The sequence below is a fragment of the Eucyclogobius newberryi genome, unplaced genomic scaffold (genome assembly GCF_026437365.1).
Source record: "Eucyclogobius newberryi isolate DKJ021-1_F unplaced genomic scaffold, fEucNew1.0.hap1 SCAF_21, whole genome shotgun sequence".
NCBI classification, from domain to species: domain Eukaryota; kingdom Metazoa; phylum Chordata; class Actinopteri; order Gobiiformes; family Gobiidae; genus Eucyclogobius; species Eucyclogobius newberryi.
The window spans coordinates 18,211,404-18,224,315 of NW_027315846.1; the positions used below are offsets into that span (position 1 = coordinate 18,211,404).

The 12,912-nt window shown below is 45.0% G+C and overlaps 1 protein-coding gene across 4 annotated transcripts in view; it reads left to right on the plus strand.

Annotated features, from left to right (window-relative positions):
• Positions 1-12,912, plus strand: part of zdhhc14 (zDHHC palmitoyltransferase 14) — a 31,602-nt gene that overhangs the window by 6,721 nt on the left and 11,969 nt on the right. For all 4 annotated transcript variants that reach the window (XM_072457179.1, XM_072457180.1, XM_072457178.1 and 1 more), the window contains exon 3: positions 7,906-8,066. In XM_072457179.1, the coding sequence (XP_072313280.1) occupies positions 7,906-8,066 (161 nt within the window). The remainder of the gene's footprint in view (positions 1-7,905; positions 8,067-12,912) is intronic.

A 12,912-nucleotide genomic window follows, 5' to 3' on the forward strand; every position in this document is an offset into this window, starting at 1 on the left:
GAAGATAACCATCACATGAGCTTCATGCTGAGATAAAGGTCTCAGACTCCGGCTCCAGCTGGAGTTTGTGAAAAGCCACTGATGGTATAAGAGGTTTAGTGGGAGATGTGATAGTGATAATCTGGATTGGATTATAGCTGAGATTAGTGCAGTGTTAGGGGTGAAAGAGTAATGCATCTGGAGAGATTCTATTGAGATAATGGCCCAATTGTGATCTCACACATACTTGCACTAGTGTACACCTAATGCAAGGCGAGTGTGATCAGGGACACACGCACGTCCCACAAGACTTGCACCTTGGAGACTGCAGCCGTCTGTTTTAGGTAATTAGGCGAGTGTTCCTACGTGAACTTGTGCTGTGTTGGACAAATGTGCAGCAGGCAAGTCTGCAAGCAACCCACTCAAAATACCCTGCCCATTGTCAAACTGTTCAGCTTGTTTGGGTGGATGGTTCATGATAAGTATACAGGCTAGATCTGTTTCAATTTCTACTCTGTGCTTTGAGGATCTATGACAGATTACAGTAATAGACGAAGACATACATTATGGGATTCTAAAGAAGCTATTCCACGTGTTCAAGTTACATTGAATAAGGACACTACAGTCCTCCAGTCACTGTGAAGCTACAGATACACTAACTGTGGACACATTTTAATCTTTAATATCCTGCTCAATGATGAGGCTTCTTTCAACTTTTCAGCCTTCAGCTTATTAAAAGTGTATTTGTCTAAATTAAATGACTGTAATAATATTAGTACGATGCTAAAGGGATATTGTTACTAATGAACTAACCAAAATATGACAGTGGAACCCCTGAACGCTCAGAAGACACACTGTGCCTTTTAAACCAGATCATCTTTCATAAACAAACCTAATTTGAACTGTGGCAGTGCGACACATTGAATGTGTGCGCTTCTCATCCACTATTTTTGAACATGGAAACGTACCATTTTCTATCTTTGATTTTTCCATCTCTTCTTTCGTGTCTGTTTCCAAGGTAACCAGATCCTCCTTTACAACATACTGTTTCTTAGATTAGTTATTTTCGATCTCTAAAGCAACTAAGCTGCTAAAGCCTCAAGTATGTTATGACATTTACTGATGCATTAGGGAGTCTCTTTGAAAAGCTTATCCTGAAATTAGTCACTCTTTTAATAAGCTGATGCCTCTACAATCAAGTGAGTTGCACACCTCCAGTTCATCCCTGTTCACATATTGGGTGTGATATTGAGACTTGTGCTGCCACCCACCTCTGGTCGACCCGTCTGATTCTCCTGACCTGCCGCTTTCTCCACATGACTGCCTTTTCATTACACTTCAATATCCCACTAGCACCTCAGAGGTCGGAGCTTTGTGGACTGTACTCTGTAACTGTAATGTTTGTGACAGACACGCACTATATATGTGTATATATAGATATATACAGTACATCTATATATGAGACCAAAATGAAATGTCCCAAATCCCCTTAAAAGCCCCCTGGACTGTAGCTATGACACAGTGCTGCTGTTCTGCCAGGTATTTTACACCAGTTTCAATGACATTGGATTTATGAAGCGAGGTGTGACCAATCAAAATGAAATGATCACTTGTTGAATGAATTTCCAGGATAATTTACCCTTGTAATCCTTGAGACGGCTGATGTACAATAGTTAATTCCCTTTTAGAATAGATTCTAAATGTGTCCTAGTCGAACAAAGTCTAAATAAAGGAGTCGGCTCATATGTGGTCACCTTTAGATAAAAATGACCAAAGAGATACATTGTTTAAAATCCGAGAGGAGAGACATTTGGCAATTTGGTGGCCAGGACTCAAACTCATGACTCCAAGGACAAGATGATGCCCATTGCAGGAACTTTGGTCTACATCAAGCAGCAGGAAATCAAAAATGTTTGATCGAACAAGGCATAAGATACTCCGCCTATGTCCAAGTCTGGTCATCACTATTATACTTTTACTCTGCAAGATGGAAGGAAGGCCTTGGCGGGGGTCTTCTAAAAGTGCAGAAACATCAGTTATGTGAAAGATTACACTGCATGCTTGTTTTATTGCTGCTTATTTGCTGACTTATTACATTAGTTTTGATTTATAGACTGTGTTTTGTATTTGTGAAGCACTTTAAAGGTTTGACAAAGACTCTCATGCTCGTGCTACGTTTGCATATCTCGAAAATGACAGGTTTTAGCTGCAGCTTTCTTTTAGTGCATCCAATATGACCTCATGTTATTTGAGTATTGGCTTGTCAAAGTTGTCGTTTTTTGCCCTAAATTGATTGGTTTAGCAGGGTTCAGGCTGACCAGCTGGTGTCTATAATCTGTTGAACAGTTCTTAAAATATTTCTGTGGTTCTATTGTTGCCCCGGTAATGTCTCTTTCATGAAAGCCTTCTGCACGAGGTACGATCACTTTGCATTTGTCGTGTGATGTCAGTAAATGAACAGCTGTATTTGGAGCTGCTCTGTCGTGCATTCTGCTCTGCTGCCGCTCAAACACATGCTCTGCACATGTGGACGCTTTGCTCCAGGATGGCACCTCGGCACTGACCCCAGCTCCCCATTGACCACAGCAGAAGTGCATTAGGCTGTGGAACACCTCATGCGACTAAAACTCGCTGAGCTAAGCTTTAACAGGGTTATTGTCCGTTGTCTCTTCGGCACGGATTGTGACGGCTGTGTCATGGATTATAGGCCTTCCCTGGTCAATTCCCTGGCAAAATAATAATTTTAAAAAAGGTGTAAAATTTCCCTCAAAAACTAAAAGACATGCTCAATGTATCGAATCAATCTAATCTGAGCTGGCGAACGTTCTCAAAACTACAAAGTGTCTCAATGACCCAAAGTGCTCTCTAGACCAACTCACAGGATTGTATGCAAAAACAAAAGTAAAGTGCACAAGTACCTAAAATGAGGCAGAAAAAGCTCACAAAAAGCTAAATTTAAATGTAAAGTGCTGTTTTCTCTTGCTGTTTATGCTACATTAACTTTAATTTATAAGATAAGATATTCCTTTATTGTCCACACATGGGGAAATTTCATTGTTGCAACGCAGGTAGCTACAGAAGAAAAGGACAGATAACTTATAGGAAGTTTAAAAAACTCTTAATAGAAGAACTCCATCCATCCATCTTCTGCCGCTTTATCCGGGGCCGGGTCGCGGGGGCAGCAGTCTGAGCAGGGACTCCCAGACTTCCTTCTCCCCAGACACTTCCTCTAACTCCTCCGGGGGGATCCCGAGGCGTTCCCAGGCCAGCCGAGAGACATAGTCTCTCCAGCGTGTCCTGGGTCTTCCCCGGGCCTCTTCCTGGTGGGACATGCCTGAAACACCTCCCGAGGGAGGCGCCCAGGAGGCATCCGGAACAGATGCCCGAGCCACCTCAGCTGGCTCCTCTCGACGTGGAGGAGCAGCGGCTCTACTCCGAGCTCCCCCCATGTGGCCGAGCTCCTCACCTTATCTCTAAGGGAGCGCCCAGCCACACGGCGGAGGAAACTCATTTCGACCGCTTGTATCCGCGATCTTGTTCTTTCGGTCACTACCCAAAGCTCATGACCATAGGTGAGGGTAGGAACGTAGACCGACCGGTAAATCGAGAGCTTTGCCTTTCGGCTCAGCTCCCTCTTTACCACAACGGTCCGATGCAGCGACTGCATCACTGCAGCCGCTGCACCGATCCGCCTGTCGATCTCACGCTCCATCCTTCCCTCACTCGTGAACAAGACCCCGAGATACTTGAACTCCTCCACTTGGGGCAAGGACACCCCACCCACCTGGAGAGGGCAAGCCACCTTTTTCCGGTCGAGAACCATGGCCTCGAATTTGGAGGTGCTGATTCTCATCCCAGCCGCTTCACACTCGGCTGCAAACCGTCCCAGTGCATGTTGCAGGTCCGGGTTTGATGGAGCCATCAGGACAACATCGTCTGCAAACAGCAGAGATGAGATCTTGTGGTCCCCAAACCGGACACCCTCCGACCCCTGACTGCGCCTAGAAATTCTGTCCATAAAAATTATGAACAGAACCGGTGACAAAGGGCAGCCCTGGCGGAGTCCAACATGCACTGGGAACAGGTCTGACTTACTGCCGGCAATGCGAACACAGCTCCTGCTCCGGTCATACAGGGACCGGACAGCCCTGAGCAAAGGGCCCCGGACCCCGTACTCCCGGAGCACCCCCCAAAGGACACCCCGAGGGACACGGTCGAAAGCCTTCTCCAGATCCACAAAGCACATGTGGACTGGTTGGGCAAACTCCCATGAACCCTCGAGCACCCGATGGAGGGTATAGAGCTGGTCCAGTGTTCCACGACCGGGACGAAAACCATTCTGCTCCTCCTGAATCCGAGGTTTGACTATCGGTCGGATTCTCCTCTCCAGTACCTTGGAATAGACCTTACCCGGGAGACTGAGGAGTGTGATCCCTCTGTAGTTGGAACACACCCTCTGGTCCCCCTTCTTGAACAGAGGGACCACCACCCCGGTCTGCCAGTCCAGAGGCACGGTCCCCGAACGCCACGCGATGATGCAGAGACGTGTCAACCAAGACAGTCCTACAACATCCAGATACTTGAGGTACTCAGGGCAGATCTCATCCACCCCCGGAGCCCTGCCACCGAGGAGTTTGCGAACAACCTCAGTGACTTCAGCTTGGGTGATGGATGAGCCAGCCTCCGAGTCCCCGGTCTCTACTTCCTCTTCGGAAGACGAGACTGAGGGATTAAGGAGATCCTCAAAGTATTCCTTCCACCGTCCAACGACATCCCCAGTCGAGGTCAGCAGCACCGTAAACTGTGTTGGTGAGACACTGCTTCCCCCTCCTGAGGCGCCGGACGGTTTGCCAGAATTTCTTTGGTGCCGACCGATAGTCCTCCTCCATGGCCTCCCCGAACTCCTCCCAGGCCCGGGTTTTTGCCTCTGCGACAGCACAATCCGCGGCTCGCTTGGCCTGCCGATACCCGTCGATGACCTCCGGAGACCTACAAGCCAGAGTGGCCTGATAGGCCTCCTTCTTCAGTCTGACGGCAACCCTTACTTCCGGTGTCCACCACCGGGTTCGGGGGTTGCCGCCACGACAGGCACCGGAGACCTTGCGACCACAACTCCGAGCAGCCGCATCAACAATGGAGGCGAAGAACATGGTCCACTCGGACTCAATGTCCCCAACCTCCCCCGGGACATGGGAGAAGCTCTCCCGGAGGTGCGAGTTGAATACCCTACTGACAGAGGGCTCCACTAGACGTTCCCAACAGACCCTCACAATGCGCTTGGGTCTGCCAAGTCTGTCCGGCTTCCTCCTCCGCTAGCGGCTCCAACTCACCACCAGGTGGTGATCGGTTGACAACTCTGCCCCTCTCTTCACCCGAGTGTCCAAGACACGCGGCCGGAGGTCTGATGACATGACAACAAAGTCGATCATTGACCTCCGGCCTAGGGTGTCCTGGTGCCATGTGCACTGATGGACACCCTTGTGCTTGAACATGGTGTTCGTTATGGACAATCCGTGGCTAGCACAGAAGTCCAATAACTGAACACCGCTCGGGTTCAGATCGGGGAAGCCGTTCTTCCCGATCACCCCTCTCCAGGTGTCACTGTCATTGCCCACGTGGGCGTTGAAGTCCCCCAGTAGAACAACGGAGTCCCCGGTCGGTGCACTGTCCAGTAACCCTCCCAAGGACTCCAAGAAGGCCGGGTACTCTGCACTGCTGTTCGGCCCGTAGGCCGCCACAACAGCGAGAGACCTGTCCCCCACCCGAAGGCGGAGGGACGCGACCCTCTCGTTCACCGGGGTAAACTCCAACACGTGGCGGCTGAGCTGAGGGGCTATAAGCAAGCCCACACCAGCCCGCCGCCTCTCCCCGCGGGAAACACCAGAGAAGTGGAGCGTCCAGCCCCTCTCGAGGAGATGGGTTCCATAGCCCAAACTGTGGGTGGAGGTGAGGCCGACTATATCTAGTCGGTATGCTCAACCTCCCGCACAAGCTCAGGCTCTTTCCCCCCAGTGAGGTGACATTCCATGTCCCCAGAGTTAGTCTCTGTGTCTGGAGATCTGGTCGCCGAGGCCCCTGCCGTCGACTGCCGCCCAGATCTCTCTGCACCGGCCCCTTATGGATCCTCCTGCGGGTGGTGGGCCCATGAGAGGGCGGCCCCACGTCGCTCTTTCGGGCTGTGCCCGGCCGGGCCCCGTGGGGTAAGACCCGGCCACCAGGCGCTCGCCATGGAGCACCCATCCCAGGCCTGGCTCCAGGATGGGGCCCCGGTGACGCCGATCCGGGCGACGTAAACTGCCTTGTTCGTGTTGTCATCATAGAGGGCTTCTGAACCGATCTTTGTCTGACCCGTCACCTAGGACCTGTTTGCCTTGGGAGACCCTACCAGGGGCATGAAGCCCCCGACAACATAGCTCCCGGGATCATTTGGGCACTCAAACCCCTCCACCACGTTAAGGTGTCGGTTAGAAGAACTCTTATAAACAAAACTCTTATAAACAAAAACTCCTAATAGACAAAACCTCATTTCTTAATACGGAATTGAGGGGAAAAATAAAACAAAAACAGCTAGCGTAAGACGAGATAATACTAATACTAATAATAATAATAATAAATATAGCCGCAAGCGGCAATGTTCGGGCCACGCCACCGCCGCCACGCCGCAAGAGGACGGGGCGCTAACGCGCCCCAATTGTCCTTTTATTACGCCTAATGCTGAATCTGTGACGCTGTCACATCTTCTCCCCTTTGTTTTACCATCAAAAAGCAATTTTATTTTGAATTCTTGGCAAAATGTGCGGCTTTGCCGCACAGACACCGTGACTCTTTGAATAAAAATGTGGATAACTTTTGATGGTCCACCCCTGAAGATGAGTCTCACCAAATTTCACGTTGATAGGGCGTGGGCGACAATGGGAGGAGTTTGTGAAAGTATAAAGTGTAAACATGTTCTGGTGATTTCCCCATTGGAATAACATGGGAGGTTTCGGTCATCGCTACGGCAAAGCCATAACAATTATGACATGGGTCTCATTTACTTTTTTGATGGGTATGGGTGTCAAATTTCAGATAATTTCGCAAAACTAAACATTTAACCTCCATATAAAATCTGTAGGGGGCGCTGTGGCGCCAAATTAATTAATTTCACTTCAAGTAGGTTTAGGGCAAAGAGTTTAACAACTGATTGTAATTTGACGCAATTCGGACGGAAGGAAGGAATCAAATATCATAAACTATACATTTTCGGAAAGCGCTTGCGCTTTCCTACCTCATGGTGTGGGTCCCTGGTCACTGACGGGTACTTTCGTTAATTTTGAGTGGGCTCCGCCCACTTTGTGTTTTTGGCCCTCTATACAGTAATAATGTTCATTTTTTGCATTACATGCTTATATGCACGGAACATGCAAGAGATGGGGAACGTATTCGTGAGCTACTTAGGGCAAATGAGTGCTTTACAGTGCTCGTTTAGTGCGCACGTTTGCACGGGCTTCGTCCGTTTACAAAGGTAATGTTCCATTTTCCTACTACTAATTAGTATGCACGGGGCGTGCGTGAGTGAAGGAGTGCGTTGGTGAGTGTTTGGAAGTGGGCGAGCGCTTCGCGCTCTATTTCGTGCGCACTATGTGCGCACTTTCGCAGCCGTGCTTCGCACGGCCTTACGAGATTAATAGGCCTCTCGCCAGCTTGTGGCGCTCGGGCCTAATAATAATGGTAAAATAAACCCTCCATTTACATCAGTTATATGCACATGAATGTGACATTATTGCATGTGAGTACGACAGTAATTGCATATGAATATTATCATTCAGTTTTAAGTTCATAAAGCTGCTCTCGTTCTTTAAACATTATGAATGAAAGGACATTGGTGTCGGTAATAAACACTCAAATCTGACATTTTCTCATGGCTGATCTCTTGTTTTGTTGCAGCTGTCCGTTCCTGGCTCTCCAGTTGACCCCGATCATCCCAGTCATAGGAGGGGTGCTTTCCCTCTTTGTTTTGGGCTCACTGCTGAGGACGAGTTTCAGTGATCCAGGCGTCCTGCCCAGGGCCACGCCAGACGAAGCGGCGGACCTCGAGAGGCAGATCGGTAAGACTAAACGCCTTAGAAACCCTTTTGTTGCTCTCTGGCTTTTTACAAAATGAAGTTGTGAACAAACTATACTTTATCACAGAGTTCCTCATATTGATACATCACATTAGTTTCATTTTGTCTTATTTAGAACAAATAAAAATGGCCTTCAACATAAACAAGACAGACTTTTAATCATTGCCATTTACCACACAACTATTTTTTCCTCCAAATTCTGTCAATAAAAGTGATATTGGCCAAAACTCAAATTTATTGCCGCTACTTTTGTCACTTAGACACAAGTTTAAGAATAATTGACCCTTACGACTGTTTTATTTGTGACATTATTGGTATTGTGAGCCATATATTGTGTATCATGTGGAATCATAATCAAACATTGATGGATTCAAACAGGCTGCAGGTTATCGTCTCTTTGTCCTTTTTAACTAGCATTTCAAACCTTACTAAAATTGTGCTGGTGGTAAGAGATGTTTCAGCTTCCTTCCCATCAGCCCTCTCCGCGCTTTAGACCACTAGGGCCTCATTAAGCAAAGTCTGGACTGGCTTAATTAATCTCATCAGAGGCTTTAAAGGCTTTGGAGAGAAGTTTAATGCAGCTTTCTCTGAGAATCCATCCCAGAATCCATCAACAACATTGTGTGGGAGAACAATCTTCTATTGGCAAGCGTTTTTTTTTTTTTTTTTTTATGACCCCAAAAGGGAACAAGCGGTAGAAAATGGATGGATGGATGGATGGATGATAAACAAATTACTGGCTGAAAATATGAACAACGTTGACCCAAATACCAGTCAAGCTCTTCTCTCATGATTGGCTCCTGTGCCGGGACTAGCATTAGCACTGCAGACTGTTTGCTCACAGGCAAATGATTATTATTACTGTGTTGTTGTTTTGTTGCCCAGAGCTCGGGCTGTTTTTAGACTTTGTGGATGGAGAGGGATATGAAGATGAATATATGTTTCATTAATTACTTCTGGGCTCTGTTTGTGACTTTGTGTAGTTTCTTTTGGGTTATTTTAAGTTGTTTTTTTTAGACTTAAGTGTCGGTTTCCAAATCCCTGTTGTAACCCATTTTAATCTAGTGCAAATGATCAGTCTCATTCTTTCTGGAATACGTTTACATGTGTTTTACTTATTAACTCGAATGAACTACTTTCTTTTACCTGATATTGGTGATTTTTAGATTCTATTATGTGAAGATGTCATAGTCCCAGATGAGGACAAGAGGTAGATATTCTAATGATTCATATTATGGTAGATTGCAGTGTTCTCGCTGGGCTGAGGTTGGAGGATGGCAGTGGGACAAACTTTGCGCTTGCAAAACGTACTTAAAAAATGCCCACGGGGCTCGATATGGAAAGCCAATATGATCACACTCTGCCACTTAGGAGCGGCGTATTGTGGCGTATTTTCCGACGCTTTTTCAAAATAAAGCAGCGCTTTTAACACCCTGTGCCGTCTGACGTTACACCGTTCGCCGTAAACGAGCGCCGTAATTTACGCCAGACGGCGCTCGGCGTTCTCCTAATTTACGCCATACGCCGGTCCTAAGTGGCGAAATGTGATCATATTGGCTTTCCATATCTTTTGGGTGCCGTGCGAGCGCGTGGTGCTTTTCGTGCGTGCCACCTGCGGCGTGAACACGGTTATCTTAATACCTGGCGGTATATTTGAGCATGGCGGGGGACCGCCACGCCAAAACCCCTCAGCGAGATCACTGGTTTGTAGAACTGGTTATTTTATAGCAAAAATCTGCTTTTTAAATAACAACCATTTTTGTTGCCCCTGTCTTTATGGGATGGCCCCTGATGGTGCTTCCCCAACTGGTTCATATTTACTCAGCCTTATGTTTATCTGTACTCTGCTTCAAGTATTTTATCTGCTGTGTGTGTATGGGGTGGTGTGTCAATGAGTGAATGTGTGTGGGTGGGTTGTTTGGTTGTGTGGGTCAGGCGAGGTTGGGTGGGATATGGGCATGTGGGATTGTTTTTAATGCACTGTAAAGCAATGATTCATGTATTCATTTATTAAATGTTATTGGCCTATAGAATGTTGTGATCTGAAACCAGCTTTATGGATTGTACATGTTGCCATGGGATGTGATCACTAACAAAAGGCTTTGCACAGCTCCTCAAATGTTCTTATTTTCGAAGTGTGATGTGTCCATCTCATTTTCATAAGGACAAATGGCACATCTGCAGTGAGTAGCTCTTAAATGCTTTTGGGCAGATGAGCAACAGAGCGAGCCCCTCACAAAGAGCTAGAAAGCACAAGCGTCATGCAGCTGACTGGCCCAAGTAATGTCCACATACATAAACATTCTACCATGTATTTTTATTATGAAGTGATCCATTTTTCTATAAACACCTATTCAGATTAATTCAACCATTTATAGAAGAGTTGATGGTGTGAGCATTGACTGTTTGGTGTGAGAAAGACGTGGGTGTCTGTCAATGCAAACTGACAGAGATGATGCAAGTGTGCCTCCCAGTGCATGTCAGGTGAACATTTGAAAGACTCACTGGCATCACCCACCACTGATGTTGAGGTCATAATATGCTTTGAAATTAAGTTCTGCTATATTTATTTTGTTTTTCTCGGTACTCTAGAACTAATGTGTAGGATGGGGCAATTGACCACAAGGAACAATGACTCATAGCCCTGATTATCGCTCTGCAGTCTGCACAAAGTCATTATTTATAATTAATACTAAAGCATTTTCTTGTACTCGCAGGGTCAGCTTTTTTGAAAATGCTGATGCCATAACGTGTAAGGCCAAGTGATTTCACAACACATAAGAAAATATCAGAATACATCATTGAGGTATCACCTGTTATTAGTGGCGTTACTGGGATGTATATCAAAAATTTATAATATCGTTATGCTTAAGCAAGGTAAAGTTTGAATATTAAGTCTATAATTTCTGATTAAAATAATTCAAAATAACTGCAAAAAGAGCTGAAGAAAAATGTATCCATCTGCAGAAAACCTTGTTCTCACTGTCAGTTGGTGCATAGTTCACGAGGAGTTTAAAGTCCTTGGCCCCTTAATCACACTGGCTCATGAGCTCATTGTAGAATGTATTTTTATAATAGTCAATAGAAAGGGACTATTCTGGAGGTACTTGACACATATATCTCGACAATATCTGGCACTGCTAGAAAATGTGGAAATAATTGTGGCCCAAACCAGGATGTCTGCTTTTAACTTTCATAGCAACGTAGACCACACTTCACTTTGGATAAAGCGATAACAGATTACAACAATGAGCTGCTTGCAGCCTTGATCATAACTTCTTTTGGGGAATAATTATGATATTTTAGTTCACAATAAAAGAAAATGAATAATAATAATTACTATTTTAGACTGGTAATTCAAAATACACTTCAGAAATCTAAACTTAATATAAAGTGCTTTATTATCTTTTTTGTCACATTGAATTTATTATACTTTGCACAAAAAGCTGGTCCAACACTCGGAATATTATTAATAACAACAACTACTCCTTTTTAATTCGTCCTTGTCTATCTTGTTTTCTTATTTTTGTTGTGGAGTCCCAACTTTTGCCGTCTGTAGTTTCCATCTGCTGCAGTGGTGCTCATTTACTCCTCCTCACACGCAGCAGGATGGCAATTATCTTCCCTTTATACCCCACCAGGATACGCCTTGCATGTTTGGCTGACATTGAACCTTCATTTACCTCCGCTTGTGCGTGGGTGTTAGCCAACAAGGTTAGTGTGCATTATGACATCGGAAATATCCTTGTTTGGTGGTTTGGGGTCCACTTCATAGAACTAGAGGCAAATCACTGCAAAACAATTTTCTTTTTCATCCTGACCGTACACACTTAACAGAATAATGTTCCCTTTCCTCATAAACCCACTCGGTCTGTCATGGCCAAGCTTTATTCACGGCACATTTAAAGTGCCTATGACGGGTTCATTGAATTCATTGAACTAAAATACAGTTGAGATAAATATATTTTCAATGTTGCCAATTATGATAAAACTGTTATCACAGAATAGCACATGTTTTCATTTTACATTTTCACTTCACAATTTCACTTCCTGTTTGTAAATGATGACATCACACTAGGAAATTACCCTGCAAACGCTGGATAAAAACTAGTAATACAAATATTTGAGGGAACCTTTTATTTTGTTGAAATGTTTAGATTGTCAAAAATGTTGTTTTTGTGTTAATTATGCATGAACTTTGACTGGAATGAGTGTCCCTAGTGTGATGTCAGTTCCTGTCATTGTCTATAGATTTTTCAATGTTTACCCTACAAATAAATATCTACTCGATTGGTGTAAAACTATAATAAAGTAAAATCGCATAAACTTGTCATACGCCCTTTCAAACACAGCTGCTGCTGCCCATTGCTGTATATATTCAAAAGTGCAATGAAAATGTTTGTTGTCCTACATTTAGCCACTCTGCTGTACTTACTTTGTTCCTTAAATGTATATTTAAACTGTGATACGTGCAGCATGGCTAATTTAGCCCATAATATGTGTTTTTGGAAAATTGCCTTAAAAAATTCACCCTTTTTGTCTTGAGTTCTATGGTCAAACAATGGCACAATTTTCAGCCTCAGTAATGCTCCGATGCTTCTATAAACTGTACACTTTCAGAAGAAGCAGATGACTTTAGTTACCTCTTCAATACACTATAAAGCTATTAAAGGGCCTGTACCAGATTTTTTTTTGCATTTAATTATGTCAAATCTGTTTTGCCACAATACAGATGTACAGTGAGGAAAATAAGTATTTGGACACTGCGAGTTTTGAAAGTTCTCACACTTCTAAATTATAGAAGGGCCTGAAATGTTCATCCTAAGTG